This window comes from Pecten maximus, chromosome 10 (genome assembly GCF_902652985.1).
Source record: "Pecten maximus chromosome 10, xPecMax1.1, whole genome shotgun sequence".
In the NCBI taxonomy this organism is placed as follows: domain Eukaryota; kingdom Metazoa; phylum Mollusca; class Bivalvia; order Pectinida; family Pectinidae; genus Pecten; species Pecten maximus.
In genome coordinates, this window is record NC_047024.1 from 29,233,403 (window position 1) to 29,260,830 (window position 27,428).

At 35.0% G+C, this 27,428-nt stretch overlaps 2 protein-coding genes across 4 annotated transcripts; one reads left to right on the forward strand and one right to left on the reverse strand.

Annotated features, from left to right (window-relative positions):
• Nucleotides 1–785: 785 nt before the first annotated feature.
• On the reverse strand, nucleotides 786–12,274 carry LOC117335813 (glucose-6-phosphate exchanger SLC37A4-like). The gene is made up of 11 exons (XM_033896017.1): nucleotides 12,118–12,274; nucleotides 10,435–10,597; nucleotides 9,145–9,282; nucleotides 8,453–8,547; nucleotides 7,601–7,736; nucleotides 5,951–6,064; nucleotides 4,235–4,384; nucleotides 3,504–3,589; nucleotides 3,002–3,115; nucleotides 1,865–2,003; nucleotides 786–1,085 (listed from the first exon to the last, which is right to left on the reverse strand). Exons 2-11 carry the CDS (start codon nucleotides 10,571–10,573, stop codon nucleotides 916–918), a joined length of 1,281 nt encoding a protein of 426 aa, XP_033751908.1. The 5' UTR covers nucleotides 10,574–10,597; nucleotides 12,118–12,274; the 3' UTR covers nucleotides 786–915.
• Nucleotides 12,275–13,821: 1,547 nt separating this feature from the next.
• On the forward strand, nucleotides 13,822–17,400 carry LOC117335812. 3 transcript variants are annotated; one of them, XM_033896016.1, is made up of 2 exons: nucleotides 13,822–14,084; nucleotides 15,329–17,400. In XM_033896016.1, exon 2 carries the CDS (start codon nucleotides 15,346–15,348, stop codon nucleotides 16,612–16,614), a length of 1,269 nt encoding a protein of 422 aa, XP_033751907.1. In that variant the 5' UTR covers nucleotides 13,822–14,084; nucleotides 15,329–15,345; the 3' UTR covers nucleotides 16,615–17,400. The 3 variants fall into 3 exon arrangements, with proteins under 3 accessions (XP_033751907.1, XP_033751906.1, XP_033751905.1); XM_033896015.1 differs by having other exon boundaries at nucleotides 13,823–14,074; XM_033896014.1 differs by lacking the exon at nucleotides 13,822–14,084 and adding an exon at nucleotides 14,135–14,271.
• The last annotated feature ends 10,028 nt before the right edge of the window (nucleotides 17,401–27,428 follow it).

The following is a 27,428-nucleotide window of genomic DNA, read 5'->3' on the forward strand; positions in this document are numbered from 1 at the left end:
AAATTTTCTCTAGGTGCTACATCTCCGACATGAGTAATTATGATCAATTGTAAACAAAAATAATCTGTTATATATTTGCATGCATCGTCAGTAACATACCCACGTTTTGTTGCACGGTCGCTTGACAAATAACAAGACTACCGTGGTTTACCAAAGATGATTTCATGCATTACCAAAAGTTACAGAGGTACTTAATACCACTTAAACCCATCCTGAGAAGATCGTGCTTCAAATTTACCTTATAAATATTAAGTGCATGAATAATCAATTGCACCCCGAAACTTATTTGTCTTGCTGCACCTCTCTAAGAGATCATCTTTAGAACGGTCTTACAGTATATATTATAGAGGTGGTGAAACTGGTGAGTTTACAGTGTATATTGATAACACAATGTAGTTACAACATGTCTTGTACATCTCATTAGTATTGATGGTAATATTGTCCTCCGCCATCTCATGCTTGTCTATGTCATGATAATTACGAAAATGTTTGTACTGTTCCCTACATGCTTGTTTTGCATTTGGATGAAATAAAAACTATTAAAAACTATTATAGTTGTTCCTTCATTTGTTGATGTTAATTATATATTTTTTCACAGTGGATGATATTTCATGCATGTTTGTGACTAGCAGTGTTTGCACGCGATGTAGTATCTTTAAACATACTTGTAAACAATTGAATCTTTATCTTAATTTATCAATCGTGTACATTATCCTAATACAGGTGTTTCGGATACAGCTATGAGTTGTCTGACATATCGCCGAGATACAAAACAAACAGGCGACCTCTTTTATAAAACAATTTAATTTCTGTGTAAATAAGATACCTGAATAACAATTTAATATCCGAGTAACAAACTGTATACGTAAATTCCTGGACAATAACATCAACCATATGTACCAGATAAAAAGAAATCTAAAATATGTAAAACAACTTTTGATTAGATGATTTAAATATTGTTCGTAGTTTTAGAAGAAAATATAAAAAGGTCATGGCGATGAGAGTACTTTGGATAAGAAACACTGTCTGCCAGTCGTAGAGTTTAGCAATATAGCTAAGAGGCAATCCTGAGATGAACACACCAGCTGAAACATAATATCAATAACATGATACCTTGTGCGGATTTATAGGATTGTACACACAAAAAAATGTTTATCATTTCTGTAACAGTTACAATAAATACCAAAATATTAATACAACTGCATCAGTTAAGTGCTCTGTTCTTCTGGTACTCTTCAATGATGACTTGAACCAAAACCGTAAATCTCCAGAAGAAGGGTAGGCATAGAAATCAAAATAGGACTTAATGGTCTGACATCTGTCTTATTATTGAATTTTTTTCAAAACAAATAAAATCATTTAATATATCATAGATAATATAAAACACCTCAAAACCCTTCAAACACATTAACAGGTTTTGGTTGTAGCATTTGTAGTACTATAGAAGACAGTATATGAATAATTAGCATATTCCCCACTTTGAAGTTCTCTCTGCGGGATCCTCGGGAGAAAGATCCCAGAATTTTAACCATCTTGACCCAAGGTAGCTTGTAGCTTAATACGGTTGAAATCAATTTGCTGGGTTTAGCTGACAAAATTTCATTTCTTTTTTTTTTCAGGTCAATATCTCAATACCATTAAGAGGGCATCCCAGACTTAGGACTAAATACAAATGTGAAGAATTTCTAACTGATAATAAAATACAAACTGTAGCAAAATGGGTCTTCTATTTATATAAAAGTAAACTTCTGTCCCTTCCTAAGGAGAAATATAAGGTCAGGGAGTGATGCAATTCACAATTTTTAGAATCTTTACAATGTTAAACAAGACTGATCATAATTAGTAACACTGGATGAAAGCTTACCATTAGAAAAAAGTCCAAATATTGCATGTAAAGTCCCTGCCTTGTTTTCTGGTCCACTTTCCAAAGCTATTACACCAAATATAGCTACAGGGCCATATACACCAAACCCAGCACAAAATCCCATCACAGTCACCATCAGCTGTAATATCGACATCATTGATACATTAACATATTTCTTTCACACTTAAAACAATACCACTAAATATCCTCTAACAATATGATACTATACAGGTGTAGATACATGTATTGACAAAACTATAAAGAGGATGTATCTAACAGTTTTATACCAATTACATTTCACAAGTGAAGCTAATGATATTGACATTTTTCATGGGTTCATGTGAAATTCAGAATAAATCTGGAGATTTACCTGACAGGTGCCTGAGCTGAGGGCATGCAGTATGTGATCTAGTGAAGATTTACCTGTGATGTGGAGGACGACAAGCAGTATGTGATCTAGTAAAGATTTACCTGTCAGGTGGAGGATGACAAGCTGTGTGTGATCTAGTGAGGATTTATCTGTGAGGTGGAGGACGACAAGCTGTATGTGATCTAGTAAAGATTTACCTGTGAGGTGGAGGACGACAAGCTGTGTGATCTAGTGAAGATTTACTTGTGTGGTTGAGGACGACAAGCTGTGTGATCTAGTGAAGATTTACCTGTGAGGTGGTGGATGACAAGCTGTATGTGATCTAGTAAAGATTTACCTGTGAGGTGGTGGATGACAAGCTGTATGTGATCTAGTAAAGATTAACTTGTGAGGTGGAGGATGACAAGCTGTATGTGATCTAGTAAAGATTAACTTGTGAGGTGGAGGATGACAAGCTGTGTGATCTAGTGAAGATTTACCTGTGAGGTGGAGGACGACAAGCTGTGTGTGATCTAGTAAAGATTTACCTGTGAGGTGGAGGACGACAAGCTGTATGTGATCTAGTAAAGATTTACCTGTGAGGTGGAGGACGACAAGCAGTATGTGATCTAGTGAAGATTTACCTGTGAGGTGGTGGATGACAAGCTGTGTGTGATCTAGTGAAGATTTACCTGTGAGGTGGTGGATGACAAGCTGTATGTGATCTAGTAAAGATTTTCCTGTGAGGTGGAGGACTACAAGCTGTATGTGATCTAGTGAGGATTTACCTGTGAGGTGGAGGACGACAAGCTGTATGTGATCCAATATAGGACACCAGTCAGGAACAACATGAAGTACATTACTACAACCTGTCTCATTAAATGTCTAGCTACGTCTGGGTTCTGCAACAAACATAACATTGTTATTTAAGTTAGGTTTTTTAAGCATATATGGTAGATAAGGTAATTTTCTATCTGAATTCAAAGTGTATCATTAATTGTTGATTTGAAAATATTTTAACCCTGGTAAACACTAGCCGCAAATATCCCTCAGCTAGAGAGATCTTGTCTTCAGCTTGATCGTTTGAGTGTAAGACTAGTACAGAGGTCTCAGGTTCAATCCCTAGTGGAGGCATTGAAATTAATTTAATTTATTATGCTCTTGCATTGGCAACATAAAAAGAAAGTATTATTTAATGACACAATACATCTCCTTCAAGAAATATACACTGATACTCAGTTGCCTTATTTTCTGTTTACTACTGTAGTTTTTGATGTAAAATAACAGTACCTTAGAGATAAGAAAGTCTGACAAAAATCCAGCAACACAAGACCCAACAATTCCTCCAAGTTCCTCACTGCTTACAAAGGTACTGCCTGTAAACAGACAAAAAATTATCTATACGTAAGAATTTCTTGAAATATGCCACAATTGCCGAGGGCCGACTCACTAGGTTTCGCTAGAAGTTCGAGGACGAGAAGTCGGTTTCCTGCCATTACCTACGTTCCTTTGGATTTCTTCACTATGAATTCCAGGACGCTGGGCAGAGGAAAGGATTTGCGGAACACCTCGAGTAACTACCTCGACTAGTGCACTTAGACACTAAGTTGGCTGTTAGTTGCCGGGATGGTTAAGACAGCGGTCCGAGCTCGACTGTGAGGCCTCGCGCAGCCCGTGCCCATCCCAGCCCCGCTTCGTACTCCAGCCCGACCGGCCCAGCCCTTAGAGCCAATCCTTTTCCCGAAGTTACAGATCAATTCATGTTCCACATCCCAAAAAACGCTCTGATGGTGATACAATTCTTTTATATTTTAAATCTTAACAGAGAAATACAAAAATGTATTCTTAAATGACAAAGCTTGTTAAAAAGTGACCAATTGTGAGAATTATTCAAATCATATCATGGTATATATTAAGCTAGTACGTCTTCTTTTTAACCTACCAAGCATAGAATTTCTTTACTTTAGGAGTCACTCCTTGAGAAGGATAAGTTTCTAACACTTATCAGCACTGAGATTTACCTAACAGTGGTGTAAGTCCCTTCTCCTGGACCATGTAAAGTTGTGTCCAGTTCACCGTGCCATACTGGACAACAGATGTAGCCAACATACTCAGACAAACTCCCAGGAAACCTGGTAGGAACAGAAGCTGCCATCGTGATAGGTCCTCGTCTGTAATATACGTACAATACAAGTGATCATATCTTTATATTGCATTTACATACCGTCAAATAAACCCTCTCCCCTAGTGTAATACTGTATTTATCATCAAATAATTTATTTATTATCAAATAAGCCCTCTCCCCAAGTGTAATACTGTATTTATCATCAAATAACCCCCTACCCTAGTGTAATACTGTATTTACTTAATACTGTATCTATCATCAAATAAGCCCCTGCCCTATAATTGGGCCTAGTGTAATACTTTACATTGCATATTTATTTATCATTAAATAAGCCCCTCCCCTTGTGTAATATTGTATTTATTTTATAAGTCCCCCTCCCCTTGTGTAATATTGTATTTATTTTATAAGTCCCCCTCCCCTAGTGTAATACTGTATTTATTTTATAAGTCCCCCTCCCCTTGTGTAATATTGTATTTATTTTATAAGTCCCCCTCCCCTAGTGTAATACTGTATTTATTTTATAAGTCCCCCTCCCCTAGTGTAATACTGTATTTATTTTATAAGTCCCCCTCCCCTAGTGTAATACTGTATTTATTTTATAAGTCCCCCTCCCCTAGTGTAATATTGTATTTATTTTATAAGTCCCCCTCCCCTAGTGTAATACTGTATTTATTCTATAAGTCCCCCTCCCCTAGTGTAATACTGTATTTATTTTATAAGTCCCCCTCCCCTAGTGTAATACTGTATTTATTTTATAAGTCCCCCTCCCCTAGTGTAATATTGTATTTATTGTATAAGTCCCCCTCCCCTAGTGTAATACTGTATTTATTGTATAAGTCCCCCTCCCCTAGTGTAAAGGATTATAGTTTGGTGAGGGCTTTTTCTTGAACCACTTTGACCTTACTATTCTATTATTGATGATTCAGAAAAATGAAGAAGCTTATTGGTAGACAGGGGTTTATCTGTGGATAACAGAAATGAAATGTGAATATGCAGTTATACAAGCATGGTAAGACTGGCTCTTAACATTTATTCTAAAACAAGCGTTCAGTATCCTCATTAATGAATTACAGGTAATCATTAAAGTATACATTCACCATCCTGAATACGAGTTACTCTCGTGTCTGCAAATTCTTGTTATAAACATTCTGTCATTGTGAAGTTAATCATCACAAATTTTATCTAATTAGTTACCATAGACTAAATACTTAAAAGCTAGTCCATTAAAACAGACCATGACCACATGTTCCAAAATTCTGTCCCATCATCTAATCAAAGGTTCCAAAATAATGTCCAGCCGTTAATCCGAAGTTCAAAATTTTGACCCATTTCTTAATCACAGATTCCAAAATTCTGTCCAGTCACATCTTTGCACCTTCCAAAATTCTGACCAGTCATCTGATAGGAAACTGATCCCAGGCAAGTGGTCAGAAGTTGGGAATTTAACACGTGATTACAGTCAGTTTAATTAAATATTCAGGTGATGGGTCAGAATGTTGGAACCCGCTATAAAAATGGAGAAATTACAGATCAGACATGACATTAATTAACTTTGAATGTGTTGTCATGCATTAGTGATGTTGGGGTTGTGGGGTATATGGCCATGACTTACCTCCACCTGTTGATGACTTGTCATGGTTAGAAGCCATAGGTTTTGTGGGATGGCTATCAGATTTGGTCTGCACCAAGAAGAATGTAATACATCCAAAAACAATTGAAATGATTCCTGCAGGTGAAAAAAAGAAAAAAAAAGTTTTACCATGAATACATGTATATGATTAATATATTATGACCTATATTCTTTGATAAACCATCAAATAAATCATTTATTTCTTTAAGGTTTCTCATCAGTGTCAGAACCTGGTAAAAAGCAATTGTATAATACTAGTTTTTGTTAATAATGGCTATAACAATATAAAGTTGTGTTTCTAAGAAAATGAGTATTGAACAACCAAGGGAGACAACTTGCTATTTTTTTTTTGTAATTTTCTTTGTTACATACATGTACTAAATGCATATATGGTACATTCAGCTGGACTATTTCTATTCATTCATAAGAAGAAATGGCTGATCAAGTGATGTGGTGAGCCTAAATCTTAAAATATGTAAGTCTGTTGTGATAAGACTTAAAATTACTGGGAAGTAAAAGAAATATGGTTTAACACACAAACAAAGGCTGTTTATGATATTAGGTCTTGCAAAATGATAGAAATTAGATCTGGTGTAACAAATAAATATGTAGGGTTTTACTTTGAAAGGAAATGATATAGTCCAATCTTGTTCTTTTTGCCACCAAATTTTTTTGTAATAAAAGATCTGCTTAAGAATTTTTTGCAGCTTAAAAAGAGTTTTTGTTTAAGATTTATGGTTAAAATAATATTTTTATAGGGCCAATCCGGTCTTTCATTTTGAAAGTATCATTAAGACATTTATTGATGTGTAGGTTTGAACAACACTGCTTCTGGTTGTGGTGACTGTATACACTTCATCACACTCTTCAATACAGCACAGACACATGTACAGAGGTATAGATTTGGATATACAGTATGTGAAGTGGCTATTCAGATATATGTAGGCGAAAAACAGTACTTACTAAACTTGAAAATCTGAGAAAAAGAAAATAAATTGTACTTTCTATTTGACATTTTTGGCATTTATCAAACTGAATAAGATCCGTTTTTTTTTTTTTTTTTTTTTTTTTTGATTTGCCTAAAAAAAAATTTATATGGAGCAACCGCAACCATAAGGCAGATTATATGTTGATGTCTGGATGCATGGGTATCCAGATGTAACACAGAGTATTTAAAAAGACAATTAACATTAAAATTTCTAAGTTTAAGTTATAAAAGAAATCATATTTTTTATTAAACAAACTTTTAAGTTGAACAAACTCTTATATTTCTTTAACTTTGACTTTAACTTTTTTTCAAATTGTTTACCGGGTAATTGTAGTTTATTCAAAGCACTCAAAGTGTAAGCTGCAAATTAATTATGAAGCTGTATATTGAAAAGAAATTATTGAATTCACAAAATATCAAATTACAAAATAAAGACCATAACATAGGTGTTCCTGGTGGCTATTTTGTGAAAACATCCGAGTGTAGCAGTTGTAATACAATGAGTGTAGCAGTTGTAATACAATGAGTGTAGCAGTTGTAATACAATGAGTGTAGCAGTTGTAATACATATATCTCAACACTATGTAGTATACACCACACCAATATATATATATATCTAACTACTAGTGAATAACATACATTACCTGCTAGTTGTATACATTGCTGCCAACTAGACCAGGCAATCAACACTGTGGTCAGCAGAGGCCCAATCATTCCGGCCACATTCATGGACGTTGACACCACACTCCAGGCTGACCCAAACTGTTCTGGGGCACACAACTAAAGACATAAATTTAAATTTGTATGAAGAATTATCTCCCTTGCATTACCTGCTAATACATAATATCATTGTATTTCAGTGAACCATTTTAGAATGTGTGATGTATAATTCAATCCTGGACTCCACCCATTGTTAATCTTACTGCTGTACCATCTGATAAAGTGAAAAACAAAGGGGAGTAACTCTGGACTAGTAGATAAGAATCTCAATGATTCAAAACCCATCATACACATTTCATTATTGATTATATTTCATTAATCAATCAACAAAGTCGAACTAACCACTTAATTTAGGAACCAGTAGATAAATGACATTTCAAACAATATAAGGTACTTCTACAATCTTATAAAACACTAATTATCTTAAAACATGTTCTTCTCTTTTTGCTACCATGCTTAACATCAGTTCTCTCAGCTAGTAAATTGCTTAAAACAAGTTGCATGGTTTACCAGCACGATTGTTTTGATGATTAATCAGAAGCCGTGCACCGCATTAACAATAAAAAATACCTGAATGTCAGAATAGACAAGCATGTGTTTGTTACATTCCTATAATCAAACAGGTATCATATTTCCCTATAGGCATCATAGTTCTTAATAATTTAAGATTTTTTTAATGTTTTATGCATCTTACTATTTTGAAAGTAGTTCAAAATCATTCACTGGTATCAACATGATAAAACACAAAATTAAAATTTCAGATAATCTGTATTTACATGTTTAAGACTGATGGCTATAGCTGGCCAGCCTGGTCCCTGGGCAAGTCCATTCATAAACCATATACCACTCAACATCACAGCAGACGTTGTTGCTGGAAATATATATGAAACAAAAATAATGTACAAATGTACTGTATTTACCCTCAAATAAGCCTCCTCCCCTAGTATAAAAGGTTAGCATTAAAGCTTGAGTGGGCTTATTTGTGAGCCATATAAAATTGTAAGCTTACTAATGAAAAAGGGGTATTTGTGGACAGGGGCCTATTAGCAGATAAATGAGGTAAAATAATTTATTATATTGTAGTAAAAATAACAGTGTTATCTACACAAAGCATTAATATATATAATTATTCAGACATTTCATTATCCTTATAAGTGTAACTAATCATCAGACGTACCCAAAATTCAAAATAAAAGGTTCTTTAATAGAACTAAAATTCTCTTTAAATCATGTTGCTTTCTGCAAGTTATCTAGTAAGTAGTTGTGAAGTATTATATGACTTATTGTCTATAAGAATAGTTTTTATTTATTTACGGTTACTTTGGTACACACTGTTTTATTTATGCATGGGCACAGGTACAGGTAAAATATTTCACTCAGATTCAGAAAATATTGAATATGTTGTCTGTAAAATTTCTGTTATAGTAATTTCAAATTTAAGTTGATTAAATTAAGTACAATTACTCACTTGTGAAACATATTGCTGTTAATCCGGAGAAAATCAGGCCACCTGATAGCAACACATTTGGGCTGACAACATCCGCAAGAATACCACAGGCAAACTTACTGATGGTATAGGCAAGTGACTGACTACTTAGGATCATCCCTGATAGAGAAAGATGTTTAAAAGTCTTACAAATGAAAACAAAGCCAGGAAACATGAGATATCTGTCATTGGAGAGATCATCTGTAGCTGAAACAGAGTCTTGATATATAAATATACAATTATACATAGGTGATTCAAATCATATAAGGTTGTGTTGATGTATCTAAATTACTATTCAACTAAGTGACATTTCTTTCATATAAACACATATAGTGCAGTGACAAATCCACAATAATATAGTGTTGATGAGTCAGTTCTGTTTAAATTAGATTATTCTATTTTTTTCCAATACTTGCAGAATTTCTATTCCCCCCAACAAATTTGAGGAAAATGACTCGCACATAGATTTATTACTGATAGTGAAAATTGTTTATGTATATCTATCATGACTTGTTTTTCCATGCAATATTCCCCTGCTATAAACATGGCTTGACACATGCATACATGTAATACTAAGATAAGTTATAAATAAATAATATCACATGATTTGCCATATATGATGAGCATGAATTTGAGATTCATGCATATTATTATAGGGAAATACAGTGAAATGTATGAAATATAATCTGACACTTGTGCAAAGGTGATGTGGGGTTCACAAGTCAAAGAATATGTTATATGACTTGCTTAGCATAGCAAATTAGATTATATAACGTATTTAATATTACACTGAATATGACATTCTTTAAATATAGTTATACAAAATGGTATATAGGACAAAGAATTTAATGTTGGAGAGAGAAAGTTACATTATAGTGCAAATTTTTCGTACACAGCCTAGATCTGTCTTGTTCGTCCTCATATCAGAAATCCCGACTGTCTGTCTGTCCTCCAAGGTTACATTTTCACAGCTAAGATGAATGTAAAATCAGTTGTTTGCCATTTTTACCAGTATAATTATGTACATGCACACGAAATTTAGACAGATGTTCTAATCAATAAGCTACGAAGCTTATATTGATTAGAACATCTATCTAAATTTCGTGGCCACAAGTTCATGTGGTATTAGTTATTTCATTTTTCTTGTCAATGTACATATGGACATCAGTGATCACATCAGTCCAGTTCTGCTACAATAATGAATTTCCAATAAAATCCCACAATGTTTTTAATATTTCATGTTTAGGAAAATTAAGTCGGATTTTTACTTACCTAATTGACTCTTGTCAAGACTGGCTGTCTCAGATACTGTAGGCATTGCAAACGAGAATGACCTCCGCACATAGACATAGAGAGCATAACTCAGATACAGGTTGGCCAATACTACAATCTGTTTTCCAGTCAACGTCATCGTGAGTCAGTTAAACTCCTAAAACTAAGATAAAAATTCAAAACAATTAATTTCATTCCTGATATGTAATGCAAAAACATATTTGATCAAGGCACATTTGGCAAGCTGATTTTTACCTATCTAATTGAGATATCTGTATTCTAAACACAGTTTCAGATATATCTTTTTCTGACAAAATACATATATATCTGTGTTTGAACTAGACATGTATTCAAATCACAGATATCTTTACTTAAATTAGAGATATCTGTACTGGTGATCTTGTCCCCATCACAATATATTTCAAAAAGATATACCCTTATTTATCTCAGAAAAAGAAAATACAAAATGTATATCTGTATATCTGTATTCAAAATACAGATATCTGAATTATTTACTCATATGACTAGCCATGTATTTGAAAGAAAGATATATATATCTATATTTTTCATTAACATATATCTGTATTTCATGGAAAATATATATACTTGAAATAGAGATATGTGTAACCCTGGTAAATACTAGCCGCAATATACCGCTCGGCTAGAGAGATCTTTGCTTTAGCTCGATCGGTTGAGTATAAGACTAGTAAACCAGAGGTCCCGGGTTCGATCCCTAGCGGAGGCAGTGATTTAAATTTAATTAATCCTGCACTCTGTTACATTGGCACCCATGTAGGGACGCGGGAAAAATACTCAGCCTTACTCCACAAACATCGCTGTTACCTCTGGAAACTCAAGGACGAGTTCTTTCCTGGAGGGGGAGTATGTAACCCTGATAAATACTAGCCGCAATATACCGCTCGGCTAGAGAGATCTTCTCTTTAGCTCGATCGGTTGAGTATAAGACTAGTAAGCCAGAGGTCCCGGGTTTGATCCCTAGCGGAGGCAGTGATTTAAATTTTAATTAATCCTGCGCTCTGTTACATATGTATTTTTAAGAAAGATATCTGATCTTTAATTTTCAAGGATATATGTTGTTGTTTTTTTTTGTTTTTTTTTTATTGGGGGAAATATACTAGATGTTTCAATTTGAATTACAAAAATCTGGTATCAAATTAATAGAGATATTTTATTATACCTATAGCCAGTACCGAAATCAACGTAAAAACTCAAATGACTTCCATCAGGTCTGTCAAAGGCCATGTGTATTCACAGGTGCCTGACTCGTTTTATAAAATAATAACACATAAGAGTACATATAATACTCATTTATATGTACTCTATGTGTTATTATTTTATAAAACGAGTCAGGCACCTGTGGTGTATTATATGACCTGATGATGTGTAATATGATAAAGTTAGCAAGAAATTTCTTACTTATAATTTTGCAGCCGAAAACAATTGACAATTCAGATTGTCTTGTCCAGACTAGAGTGTAAAATCAAAAGTACCAAATGTTTGTCCGCACAACGAAACTAGTTACTACAGAATGCATGGTTGGTGTTAACATTTGCTAGCTGTTTACGTTAGAGCACAGGTCCTAGCCTAAGAGCAATTACGGTATCGTTTCTTCAAGAGGCTAGCACATGACATCAGTATTGACTGCAAAAATAACTAACTTACCCGGTAATCGTTGGAAAAGAAATGTCAAAACAGCATTCCGACGGCGAAGCTATTTATGTCAGGGAAATCCTGCTGCAGATGAGCAACGAGACTGCAGAATGCATCGTGTACCGGAAAAGAGTACATGTACGTACCGGATGTTGATAATTAAATTGGAGCGAACGCACCGGAAATAGGTTGCCAGAATTTTAGGCGCGTATATTTATAATTTTGGTTAGCGTTTTACCAGAGACGTATATATATATACCACTGATATACAAGTCTCTGGTTTTACTAATATCAAACGTTTGTTAGAGCTTAGACCTATAGGGTGTATCTTTTTAGTTTTTCAAGATTTTTTAACAGTAGATATATTTATAATTCATTTTTTTCCATACATGTATAGACTACACACAGTCGTTCCAATCTGTCATTAGTTAAATTATATTAATGATGTCTAGATCTAAGTTAGTACAGTACTGTTTATAAGAAAGAAAGAATGAGAGCAATAGAACTTTTTTACGTGAAAATGTTTATTAAATAAAAAGTAGAATAGAATCAGCGCAAAGAATGAGTAGTTAAATAAGAGGGAGAAGGGTACACGAGGATATAACAATGGACTATGAAGTATTTCATAAAGAAAAAAAATAAATCTACTTATTTTTATGGGTACTGTCTCTTATTTTTTATTGTTGTAATAACACTGATATTGCCAGGGACTTTAAGAATTAACAAAGGGCAATAACTCTTTCTGAAAAAAACCCACGTCCTATCTCACTTAGAAAAATTATAAGAAATGATCACTATAGGCAATCAAGCATAAACTGGGGACAGATTTGAGAAGGTTAAATATATTAACAGAGAATGGAAAATCCTCAAGCAAGGCAGAAAAAGGCAAAAAAAAAACTTACAGAAAAACTCTGCTGTCATCAGTGGCGTAGCTAGACCTGTTTTGATGTGTACGCAGATGTGGTGCCGAAGGTACCAACTGAAGCGCGATGAGAGGGCGGGGGTGGTATGGGAGTGTTTTTGGCTTGTTGGTGGGGTTATTGGAGGGGGATACGTGTTTACTTTCTCAATACTCAGTATTCTATCAAAACACAAAACAAAAAGAAAAAAAAACAATGACAATCAAAGCCTCAGGATTATTTTAGCATCAGGATTTTTTTTTTTTTTTTTTGAAAATTATGCGTATAGGAAGCTACGCCCCTGGTCATATTCCAAAAGAATACAGGAACTCATCATCCGGTAAACAAGCTTATGTAGTGGAACTGCATTAAAAGCATATACTAGCATCACACACAATTCTGAAAATAGAATGAATCCACTAAAAATTGAAGTAATTGATGTAGAGACAAGTAATCTTTCCCATTTTTCCAGTCATTATTAAAGATTGCAATATAATTTTCCCCTCTGCCAGTAGCAATATATCTTAGAGTGTGATATTCTTTAATATAGATTTTCAAAGCCGATAAAGACTGACTCTTTTTCCTGGCATCTTGTTCTGTATAAATATTGCTTCATTACTAAAATAGCTGAATTATCAACATTGTTTTTTCCCTCATAACACCCAAAGATAAATAGAGGAAATCTAACAGTGTCTTCAGTAATACCAAATATATTTCACGAGTGGGGCTGATATTTTGATATTTTTCACGAGTGCGCAAAAAAAGCTTATTTGGGGCTAGTGGACAGTCTAAACCCAAGGCTACATACGTATATGTTATCGTAACGACCGGCGTCATGCTGTGGCACGAGCACCACACAGTAGAGTTTCTAAAACACGACGTACGATGTTGTAATGAGTGCTAACTTTATCTCTACGATCGATGTACTGTGCTGTGTGATTGTTTGTTTTGGCTCAGTCAGATGATATTTGGAGAGCTGACAAGAATTCTCGGGAAAGTTCCTGCCATGCGCATTTATATGCATAACACCAGAGGCTTCCTGTCAGGATAAATAACCACCTGGGACACAGGTAAAACCTGGTAGGAAATACTTGAGATATTTGTACATAATCGTATATTGTACCTATTGTACCAATACTTATCTATATTCCGTATGGTTATATGATCTTCATGTTATGTTAGAGCCTCGGCTAGCTACGATTACGTAGCTCTGGACGGCAGACGGACAATTTCAGACGGATGGTCGTCGTCAAGCAGTGTAGGCAGGGTATGAACACTATTCGTTCTAAGCCTCGCGATCGGCGAGTTCCTTGACTGGTAGAGTAGACCTGTTTTTGACTAGTAGACTGTAATATAAGCGTATTGATTTCAAACCACACGAGATAGTTCAGCACCTCATGACCCCTATCCCAAGATTAGATAAATTCATCACAATCTTTATTGTGGAATTTAATGTTTTAACAATACATAATGATACATTGTATGTGATAAGGGGCGTTATATTAAGGGATGTATCAGCGAAATGTGAGACTGAATTGTTTTACTTTCGTTTTTCGATTTGGGAGAAATAAAGGTTAGATATTTGTTTATCTGTAAGATTTATCTTCCACATAATTACATACACTTACTGTATTGTAAAATAAATCCACATAAGACAGCATAACTGGAGTTATTGGTGTGTTAATTAACTGGGCTTTATTAAACTGAATTGTAGGTCTGTGTTGAATTTGCCTCGATATTTCCGTCAAACACAGCTAGCCATATTAAAAGGACAATTACCACGTGTATATATTTAAACACTATATCAACATTCTGTTACGTGTTGTGGTCCTATAAAACGGAACAGGCTTATACATGTAGTTACGTATACATTTTTCATATTTTTAACAACCATATTTTCGTTTGCACGTAACCTTTTAATTAAAATATTTCGATGTCTGTACAACAAGTAGAACAGCCGATGGAACTGCCCACGGAATTTTGTCTCGTGGTTTTCCCTGCAAAGAAACGAGTGCCTGAAAAAAATCACAAGTACACTGATATAATTTCCGAAATTTAATCAAGTAACATATGTAATTCGCATTTTATGTTATTTTCTGACATTGATAAGAACTATTCGGCCGCGCTCACCTTTTTTTTTCAAAAACGACGTCAGAAAGCTAGGTTTATTACTAACATGCATTTTACATATCACTACGCCCGTGTTATGGGTCATAACACGGAACTGGCCTTGGCAGTGTTATATAAAGACAATGTAGAGCAAATGTATATATATATATAAGTTGAAAGTTTATATTTAAAGTTCAGTTCTCACTTTTTTTCAGAAAATAACGAATTCACCATGACGGAGGCAGAAGCAGTGTTGGTCAAACTCAAAGAGATCGGAAAGGATCTGGGCAAAGAAAATATCACGGATACTTTGGCTCAAATATTGGATAATGCGTCTAAGAACGGAGGAAACTTTCGTACACTTCTCACCAAATTTGGCCGTATAGGACTTGGTGTTAAGGATATGCTTGATCCGAACCCGGTAAACAAGTGCCGTGGTTTAATCGCCGTTGTGTCTGCCATTCGCGACTTGGTTGTCATTTTTGAAACACCCGCCAGGGAGTTTGCTCAGTTTGTTAGCTCCGTTTTATTTGTGGGTCAAGTTACTTCATCTTGTGCTGTGAGTGGTCTGGATGGGATTCAGAAGGGAAACGCCATTGCTATGTTGACTAAGGTAATTTCGGACACCCTTGATTCTCACGGAGATGCCATGATCAAAAGCAATGTTGATAGCACGTGTCGAGTGTTTTCCTTTGCGCACAACGTCATTATAGGTGCATGTTCTGATTCGGACAAAAGTCCAAGTAGAAGCGACATTTCTGATTTAATACAAATGATAGACATAAAAGCCGGTATCAAAACGCTAGGAAAAATAGAATCAAGGATCTCATCGTTGATGGAAAACCAGCCAAAAGCACAATCTGAAGAAGCGGTATCCACGTACACTGAACGAGTCCTCAAGTACATCGACATGTACTGTCACCTGGCGATTCTACGTGACGCCGTCATGTTGGAGTTCTATGCTCTTCTGACATCTTCAGGACATTCTGGCTGTCTAGCAGAGGGTGTCAGAGCAGGTCTTAAAGGCGAACATGAGCGGGACAGGAACCTGGTAAAATCCCTGGTACTTCCTAATCAAAAACATGTCCGGTTTGCTTCTTTCTTTGATCCTGACCGCTGGCCGTTCACCTTCAAATTCATGGAAGATTGCAAAGATTTGCCAGCTCTGGAAAACTTAGATAAGGTACCGATAGCCATGAGAACAATGAAATGGATGAATTGGTTTGCAACACACGACACATCACCAGCAATATGTCTTCGATCCTTGAAATCCTCTTTAGAGAAACCTCTGGACAAGACCAAACACAACTTCGTGCTATTGAAAAAGGAAGTTTCGTCGTGTTATTATATCTGTCCCCAAAATCAGGACAATAAGTATGTTGTAATGAGGGAAGGCAATAAGAAGTGGGTGGATATAAAGTGTGGGAAGCCAGGCAGAGAAGGCGAATGGAACATCTTTAATGTACAAGACAATGACTCCATGTACATGTTAGTCCACTAGACGGTGGCCACTTCATTTTATGACCATGTCGGACACTTGGTTTGGATGGATAGAAGGACGAGTAGTGTCTCTTTCGGATCCTTCCGCGCATTGGGTCATTCAGTACAATGGATCAAAGATGATGTGATGTGCCTTTTAAATGTCTGTTAATTTGAAGTTGATTTGTACATGTTTGTTTAGCATTGTGGCAATCATCGCTTCTATATCAACTTGGTTTAGTAAGACTGCATCCGTTTGCATTGTACAATTCCAAGAATTTGACATAATGTCCCAATTGTCTATACCTTTTATGGGTTTTGGCCACCATCATCAGATGATCATTCAAAATACCTTTCGCTCATGGTCCGTGGTGCTTCCGTCTGTAGACAATTCTTGTTACCGCTATTTCTTGAGGACACTAGAGTGATTTAGGTACCTAGTTGTGCCAATTTATCTTTGAGGTTAATTGGAAACAAAATGGCCGACAGCCAACAACTTTATCTTGGGTTTTGACAGTTTAAGTTGTTACACGTATCGCTATTACTAGAGAGCTACTGATTTTTCTGAAACTCCATATGTCCATAATTGTGGCCGTTCAATATTGAGTCTGATCTAACGCGCAAAATGGCCGAATGGTGACCATCTTAAATTTTGATATTCAAAAATTATTATATCACTTGGTCTTGAGAGATATTGAGAATATATTTCTCAGACTTTATATTTAGGATCTTAGAAATAGGATTTAGAGAGAAAGAGACAGAGAGTTATTTGTATTGTCAAAAAGAATACACGACATGTAATATCAAATCCATGTTATCTTGTTTTTCTTTGACAATAAAGGGGTCGCGAGTTTGCTTGATAAATTGACAAGAAAATATGAAATGTGAGCGGAATGGACACACATGCCAACAACCTAGTAATGCATCATATGTTTCTTTTGTTAGATCAACACGTTACACTTTAAATGGTAACTTATATGGTATATCCTTTTATTGATTGTTTCTAAGCACTCTGGGTCAAGCTCTGAAAATCAGATAGACAACTTATCAAATAATGTCTGTACCTTTGCTTCATTCTGCATGATTGGCTCATTCAACTAATCTGCAATCGTCAGTATTCGTTTCATAAATTATTATCCTTTGCGAGACCGGATATGACCATATATGTGAATGGCCGTTGATCAAACCTAGTCACATATTTTCCTAACTTAGAGAGAACATAACATAACAAGAAAAGCATTAACGCAATTTTAATAGAAATGCAACTGTTTTGATACACTATCGTTCATTACTGGATTGTTTTAGTTCGTTTTCAAAGGCCAAGAACATTTAATTATATTTTATTTAGTTGATCTCGTATGTCTATCAACGATGCCATTAGTTTATAATTTTAACAGCTCGCTCCACATCCAATCGGGTATAACGATATAGGTCCATTTGTATATCGATACAGGTATAAAGATACAGGTATATCGATACAGGTATGAAGATACAGGTATAAAGATACAGGTATACCGATACAGGTATATCGATACAGGTATAAAGATACAGGTATATCGATACAGGTATATAGATACAGGTATAAAGATACAGGTATACCGATACAGGTATATCGATACAGGTATAAAGATACAGGTATATCGATACAGGTATGAAGATACAGGTATAAAGATACAGGTATAGCGATGCAGACAGGTATGTCGATAACGATTCGTGCAATTTATGTATCACATTAATCTTGAGTCATTATAAACTGGTGTTCTCCACCTGTGTATGGCGTGTCAAAGTGTAATATTCAATAATTCCATATTTGTATTCAATATTTTATATTTATTTTCTATAATTTGTAAATATATATTCGATAATTTGTAAATATATATTCAATAATTTTGTAAATATATGTTCGATATGTTCGATAATTTGTGAGTTTAAATTTATATACGATCATTTGTAATAGATCATCAATAATTTGCATTATGGGATAGCATGGGTTGAATTTCTAGTATCCCGAGCCGAGCCCGAACGCAAGTTATTTTTCTACAACAATATATATAATGCGAGTTGCTGTAAGTCAGTTATCAGGGGGTGATTATGTGTAGCCCGCACTCAAGCGGGGCTGTTTACGTTCCAGAAAATACTTTAATTTTGTGATATTTTCATTCATACAACAAGTTAACCTAACTGGTGACTTTTTTTGTAACCGCAGTGATGACCGTTGGACTCGCATTGTTTACCCGAGCCCGTACTAAGGGCAGACCACAGGTGTGGGTGTATTGACAGACGAGGCTAGGACCCGTGGGCAGACATCCTGGGAAACGAGCTAGCTAGCGTATTTTCTTTTATCTCTAAATGATGAGTCATAGCAATCAATCATGAATGACTACTGTGTATTGCATAACACACTCATGTATCCAATAGCAACTAGTAAACAAATAGCCAACCCCACTATTCGATACACAGTTGATTGTTTTATTTTGATATTTATTAATATATGCCTGTTCATCTGTAACATAACAATATCAAATATGTGTCACAGCTGGTGCTAAATATATGTTCAAAATTTTCAAATCGGAGAGTATAAAGGCCATGTTTAAGCGAATATAACCAGATATTACTGAACAGTTTAAATATTTACTAAATAGCAGAAATATACTTCTAAAACACCCCCAATATCAATATGCTATCGTGTTTTAATTTTGTGCTGTTGTTAAAGTTATACAAGAAAAGCATAAATAGTTATATATAAAGCAAGGTGTGACATAGTCAATTGTACTATATTTTTTACAGTATAATCTTTTCTCGATGATTTTTATGAATTTGTTAAAGAGCCGATTTTATCAAAACTTTGGGATAAATTGATTTTATTATTTTCTGTTGTTATCAACTTAACAAATCGAGTTATTTACAACAGGATTTTTATTAAATTTTTTAACTCCATTTTGATGTTATTTGGTAAGCGTGCAAAGTATCACGCGGTTCAAATAACAAGACATTTGATTATTCATGGAAGGAAACGCTAGATACCGTTTCTTCGACATGCATCATTCCATTAAGAGCCACGAATGAAGTCCGGATAATTGACAAAAAAAATTACATATATTTTATAGATTACACTGATTCATATTGAAATTCAATGTTGCAAACTCAATTCTTTCAGACTTCTTGATTCAATATAATTGTTCAGTTTCCATTCATGTTATTCTACCCTGACCCGTGAATAATATGATTTACATACATATCAACGATCAATCATCAAGATGTTGTGTGACTGTTGTGTATGTTGTGTGACTGTTGTGTGTGTTGTGTGACTGTTGTGTAGTATGACTATTGTGTATGTTGTGTGACTGTTGTATATGTTGTGTGTCTGTTGTATATGTTGTGTGACTATTGTGTATGTTGTGTGACTGTTGTGTATGATGTGTGATTGTTTTGTATGTTGTGTGACTGTTATATATGTTGTGTGCCTGTTGTGTATGTTGTGTGCCTGTTGTGTATGTTGTGTGACTATTGTGTATGTTGTGTGACTATTGTGTATGTTGTGTGACTATTGTGTATGTTGTGTGACTTGTGTATGTTGTGCGACTATTGTGTATGTTGTGTGCCTGTTGTGTATGTTGTGTGACTATTGTGTATGTTGTATGCCTGTTGTGTATGTTGTGTGACTATTGTGTATGTTGTGTGACTGTTGTGTGACTGTTGTGTATGTTGTGTGACTGTTGTATATGTTGTGTGTCTGTTGTATATGTTGTGTGAGTGTTGTGTATGTTGTGTGACTATTGTGTTTGTTGTGTGACTGTTGTGTATGTTGTGTGACTATTGTGTATGTTGTGTGACTGTTGTGTATGATGTGTGACTATTGTGTATGTTGTGTGACTGTTGTGTATGTTGTGTGACTATTGTGTATGTTGTGTGACTGTTATATATGTTGTGTGACTGTTGTGTATGTTGTGTGACTGTTATATATGTTGTGTGACTGTTATATATGTTGTGTGACTGTTGTATATGTTGTGTGACTGTTATGTATGTTGTGTGACTATTGTGTATGTTGTGTGACTGTTGTGTATGATGTGTGACTATTGTGTATGTTGTGTGACTATTGTGTATGTTGTGTGACTGTTGTGTATGTTGTGTGACTATTGTGTATGTTGTGTGACTATTGTGTATGTTGTGTGACTGTTTTGTATGTTGTGTGACTGTTTTGTATGTTGTGTGACTATTGTGTATGTTGTGTGACTGTTATGTATGTTGTGTGACTGTTTTGTATGTTGTGTGACTATTGTGTATGTTGTGTGACTATTGTGTGTGTTGTGTGAGTTGTGTATGTTGTGTGACTGTTGTGTATGTTGTGTGACTGTTGTGTATGTTGTGTGACTATTGTGTATGTTGTGTGACTATTGTGTATGTTGTGTGACTATTGTGTATGTTGTGTGACTATTGTGTATGTTGTGTGACTATTGTGTATGTTGTGTGACTATTGTGTATGTTGTGTGACTGTTGTGTATGTTGTGTGACTATTGTGTGTGTTGTGTGACTTGTGTATGTTGTGTGACTGTTGTGTATGTTGTGTGACTATTGTGTATGTTGTGTGACTATTGTGTATGTTGTGTATGTTGTGTGACTATTGTGTATGTTGTGTGACTATTGTGTATGTTGTGTGACTATTGTGTGTGTTGTGTGACTATTGTGTGTGTTGTGTGACTATTGTGTATGTTGTGTGACTGTTGTGTGACTATTGTGTATGTTGTGTGACTTGTGTATGTTGTGTGACTATTGTGTATGATGTGTGACTATTGTGTATGTTGTGTGACTGTTGTGTATGTTGTGTGACTGTTGTGTATGTTGTGTGACTATTGTGTATGTTGTGTGAATGATGTTGTGTGACTATTGTGTATGTTGTGTATGATGTGTGACTATTGTGTATGTTGTGTATGATGTGTGACTATTGTGTATGTTGTGTATGATGTGTGACTATTGTGTATGTTGTGTGACTATTGTGTATGATGTGTGACTATTGTGTATGTTTTGTGACTGTTGTGTTTGTTGTGTGTCTGTTTTGTATGTTGTGTGACTATTGTGTATGTTGTGTGACTATTGTGTTTGTTGTGTGACTGTTGTGTATGTTGTGTGACTATTGTGTGTGTTGTGTGACTTGTGTATGTTGTGTGACTATTGTGTATGTTGTGTGACTTGTGTATGTTGTGTGACTATTGTGTGTGTTGTGTGACTGTTGTGTATGTTGTGTGACTATTGTGTATGTTGTGATGAATAAAAAATAAGTGGGTGGAGCTGCAAAATGGGAAACCCGGTGACGAAGGCGAATGGAACATCTTAAATGTACAAAACAACACGTGTGTGTTTATGTTGTCCACTAGGCGATGGCCATTCCACTTCATGTGTATGTCGAACACGTTTAGTGGCTGGATACAGGGACAAATATTGCCAGTCTCCGACCTCTTCACACAATGGATAATTCAGAACATCGGATCCCTTATGTGAGCTGATGTTCTCACACAATAAATATAGTCAATTCAAAATGTGTTTCATCCTCCACCACCCCTTGTATACAATAAAATTGGCACAAAGGGGCTATCGGTTTGGTATATACCTACCAGTGGCAACTTCTAATCGTAAGTTACTACATCAATACCTCTGTGGGACATTGCGTAGATTGTGCATTATTATCTACGGACTATAACGTTTCCTAGTGTGTGAGTTATATATTGAAGTGAATTACATCCCCGAAAAAATGCTTGTGTTAGCGCTTTCTGAATAACTTTGCAGAAAGTTTATTTTTCACTCTCAATGGCAATAATGCCTATTGAAAATAAGGATTTTTTGTAATTGTCTCTAGTCTTTTGTTTGCCTAAGGTGTATTTAACCAAAGTGTCGAGGCCACTCATAGGTGATATGCACGAGGGGTTGAAATACAGGAGAAAAGCAAATATTATATAAATATAAAATGACCTGTAATAAGAAGACATTTTTATTGTTTTTGAAGTACACTCCTGAATGCTTTACTGATGGCTATCCTATTTCATTTTAAGGAATTTTATTTACTTTAAAAAGTCTAAGGTCGCGTTAAAGTTGTGATGAACAGTGAGGAATTTCGTTTTTAAACCTCACTTGAATTGGCACACTATGATTAAGGTTAATTCTTATATAGATATCAATCCGTGATGTCCGTCATATCTCCTGATATAAACCAAATCGCGATTCCCAATATATAAGATTCCTATGAATTACTCTCCCAATCTATTTTGCTTCCTCAGTTTTTAAATTGTACTCAATTTACTGCCCTTTTCTCTCCGTATAGTAACTGATCTGCATCCTGATAAGAGATCTGGCAACTTTTGTTAGAAGAAACTCATCTCGGAAATTTGTTACCGACTGATGAATTGGTCTACAATATCTTTCCGATGACTTGTTGAATCGCACATTCATGTTATATACTTTGTGCAAGCATTTCACTATCATCTGATTTAAAACATGCAACCTCTTTAATGCTATCGGAATCTCTATTGCGGAAACAAGCTAAAGTTAGGTTTCGCCTCATAATCACTTCAACCATTTCAACCTGTATGGCCATTTGTGTGTGACCTATTTCTCGAAAATGACGAACGATTGGAAAATTCGAGACTAAAAACAGTATTCGACGGTCGAGGGCCATTTTTATCAACCCAAGAGCTCGTGGTGACTTTCCAATGTCGCATCAACTAGAGTGTATACGAGTTACCTTCCCTCGAACAAACCCTGGAAGCAAGCGTAATAATTTGCACAGAAAATAGTTCGGAATACTAAGCGATAAGACAGGTCATTGTGTAGAATTTCAGCTGTTTTTCTTTGATTTATTTAAAGTCAACAAATTTGTCTTTAAACATATAAAAGCGTGAATCACTTCGCGGAAGGAAACACGATTCTCTAGTGTGTTGTTAGCGGTTTTTGGAAAAAAAATTATTTCCGGGCCCATCCTGAACTCATCGGGATTTATCATTCAAATAAGCTACACATTGATTCCCTCGAGCGTTCCGAATGAATTTCTTCTAGCGAAATTTGGCGATGACAGCTAAAGCTTGCTGTTTCAACAGTACCTAAAATGACAATCAATATCTTCATTGCCAAATAGGAAATCGTGTTATCAAACCCGCGGAAATAATGACCCTTCATTGGTGAAGTGCCCTGACTAAATGCACATGATTGATATTTCTGACCATTCGTCAAATGGTACATGTATGATGGCAATACGCCATAGAAAATACGAATTATGCAATGGGTACATCCAGCCATGTCTCATTTGGGATTTTCTCTGATTGCAAAGCTATTCTAATCTTTCTGAATGGTGGTCATCTCTGTCGACATGTTTGCTATATTTTTCAACGCATGGTTTAATTGTATTGTATTTATGCTGACTTTTACCAGTTATATCGAGCATTCCTTACATGAACATCGTTTTGGCAGACAGACATTGTAATGAAGGGATCAATCAGCATGTATCAACTTATTCTAACCAAAGTCTGTCACGCAGTGCATTTCAATGAAATCTAATTAAAAAAGAACACTGGTACGCGTCCAAAATATCTGCGCCACTTAACCCTCACCGAGAACGCCAACGTACAGTGTATATAAATGTACAATGTATATTTGTCCATTTGCATACAGTCATGTTTATGTAATGTCTATTGATAGAATTGATAAAGTGCTCAGCCATGTTACCGTAAAACATTATCAGATGTGCCAAGTTCATAACAATTAATTGGAAAATTAAAAATTGTCTTTGGTCACGAATAATACGTACATGTATATGACTACAATGGCACCATGACACAGACACTATGGGTGAGATAGTGGATATCATTACAGGTACAGGTTAAATACCACAATGCTGATTAATAAGTTGTGTTCAAGGGAACAGATTAAGGTGGTCGTTTAAAAGACAATGGTTTTGATACGACAATAGTTGGGAACCCGTATTCATGGTAACACATATAAGCAATCATTTGCATTGGGGCCATGTATTGTAACACATGGATACCAAGCTGCACAGCTGAACCTTTATATAAATGGGAACAAAAGATCAGTGCAAAAGGACAATTGTACTTATAAGAGTTCTGATACGAGTTAGCTCCCTTATTGAGTCAACGCAACACCATTATTGTATAGGGTAATTATATTTTTGTATATGAGAGACGCGATGTGCGTAAATGTTGTAGCATATATCAATTGTTGTAATTTATTAGTTACTTCATTGATGTATGATGAGTGAAAGCCCTGCTTTGAGAAGACAATTGAATTAGTGCAAATTCTGATGACTATTTGGTGAATAAAACATTCTTCTTTTTTTGATATATATTCATTTATATAATTATAACAAACTTATAATATTCCAGTACTTTTATTATATGTTGATGGTTTAGTCTGTAACCAGATCAAGGTACGAGTTATATCACTGAATGATAAATAATTATTAAACGTTCCGGTATAGTACTATGCTAATTCCATTTTGTGAAGCAGGATTAAGAGGATGTGCAGTTATGTAGTCGCAAAAAAAAAAAAAAAAAAAAAACTGATCACGCAAGAGAACTCTTTGTATTTGTATATATCTCCATTACTTATGCTATATATGTGTACATCTTTGTTGTATTTGTATAATATACACGTATTCTATAAACTTTAAATGGAGTTTGTCTCTTTTCTTTACAAATCAAAGTAACACTAATTACCCTTGATGCTTCAATAACTTCATCAGCTGTATTATTACTGGTAGCTACTTTGAAATACGTTTAAAAATCTTCATACCAATCCCTTTTCATCACATTATCTTCCTAGCTGAAGACAATGACACTTTACCCTGTGGTTCTTATGTGATTACCCTATTTTACCTTTGCGACATTAAAAGTCTACAGTTATATTGTAACTTACAGACCTTAGGTAGACTGTCATTATTTGACATTAAAGTAACAGTTCATTTTTGACATTAAACTAACAGTCCCTAGTCAGACTATAAACTAACAGTCCATAGTTACACTATAAACTAACAGTCCATAGTTACACTATAAACTAACAGTCCCTAGTCAGACTATAAACTAACAGTCCATAGTTACACTATAAACTAACAGTCCCTAGTCAGACTATAAACTAACAGTCCATAGTTATACTGTAAACTAACAGTCCATAGTTATACTGTAAACTAACAGTCCATAGTTATACTGTAAACTAACAGTCCATAGTTATACTGTAAACTAACAGTCCATAGTCAGACTGTAAAATATTAGTCCATAGTTATACTGTAAACTAACAGTCCATAGTTATACTGTAAACTAACAGTCCATAGTTATACTGTAAACTAACAGTCCATAGTTATACTGTAAACTAACAGTCCATAGTTATACTGTAAACTAACAGTCCATAGTCAGACTGTAAAATATTAGTCCATAGTTATACTGTAAACTAACAGTCCATAGTTATACTGTAAACCAACAGTCCATAGTTATACTGTAAACTAACAGTCCATAGTTATACTGTAAACTAACAGTCCATAGTTATACTGTAAACTAACAGTCCATAGTCAGACTGTAAAATATTAGTCCATAGTTAAACTATTAACTAACAGTCCATTGTTAAACTGTGACTTAACAGCCACAAGTTACACTTTAAACGAACAGTCCATTATCTGACCATAAACTAACTGTCCATAATTTGATTGTAAATTAACAGACCATAGTTAGACTTAAATAAGCAGATACTAGTAAGAACTTAAACTAACAGACACAAGTTAGACTATAAACAGACAGTCCATAGTTAGATTGTAAACTAACAGACCATAATTAGACGGTAAACTAACAGGCTAAAGTTATGTTATAAACTAACAGTCCACAGTTACACTATAAACTAACAGTCCACAGTTATCCCATAGAAGACAAACACAATAAATTTGATTGAATCACTGGATTTATTACTTATGGAATGTATTAGTGTTTATATATAATGAATTGGCGTAGGGATGACCATGGCTTCTACAGCTAGAATTAAATGGAAACTGGGAACAGAAAATTCCAATTAACAGAAGCTGTTTTGTATAATATATGAAGAATGTCATTTTCTGTTCAATTAAATACCACATTCTGTTGTGCCAAGTAGAACGCTGCCGTCTTCTCACGACTAGACGAATAAGATGAAGCCGCTGCCTCACGACTTGGCAAATAAGAATAAAGCCATGACGAAGAGAAAGGGTCGCTTTGACCAGAAACTGGAATAGAAAATAGAAATACGAACAGCCGCATCGGAATCGACAAATTATTTAACAATTAAATCCAATCAAAGTACTGAAAGTACTGAAGACACAGGGGTGCACATTTTTTTTTGCAGTCATGAGAGAGGTAGGCGGAGCTTATTCTGGGTGTTGTAAGTTATAGTAATGTAATGTAAAAGATGGTAATTGGTTTATATTGAAAACTAGAAATGTCATTTACACCTCTAGCATAGTCAAAGGGAAAGTAACTCCATAAATATCTTTGATAACATCTTTGCTATCATATATATAATGAATATAATGATTATGTAATAGATGTATCCACACAGTGTACTGGTAAATTAACCTACTGAATTTGTTGTTAGGCAATACCTTGGTACACTAATACCAAAATAATATATTAATAGTGCAAGCAGTAGATGGTTTATGCTACAAATTCCAACATTCTACACGCATCCGCCGGAAACGGGTGATTTATTGTCTTTAATTTCTTTGTTTGCAACAAGCTGCAACTTGTAATTGCTATAAATGCCAAGCACAATTTTAAGTCATTAAGAAGATATCTCAATCATACATTCTGTGCTTCAATG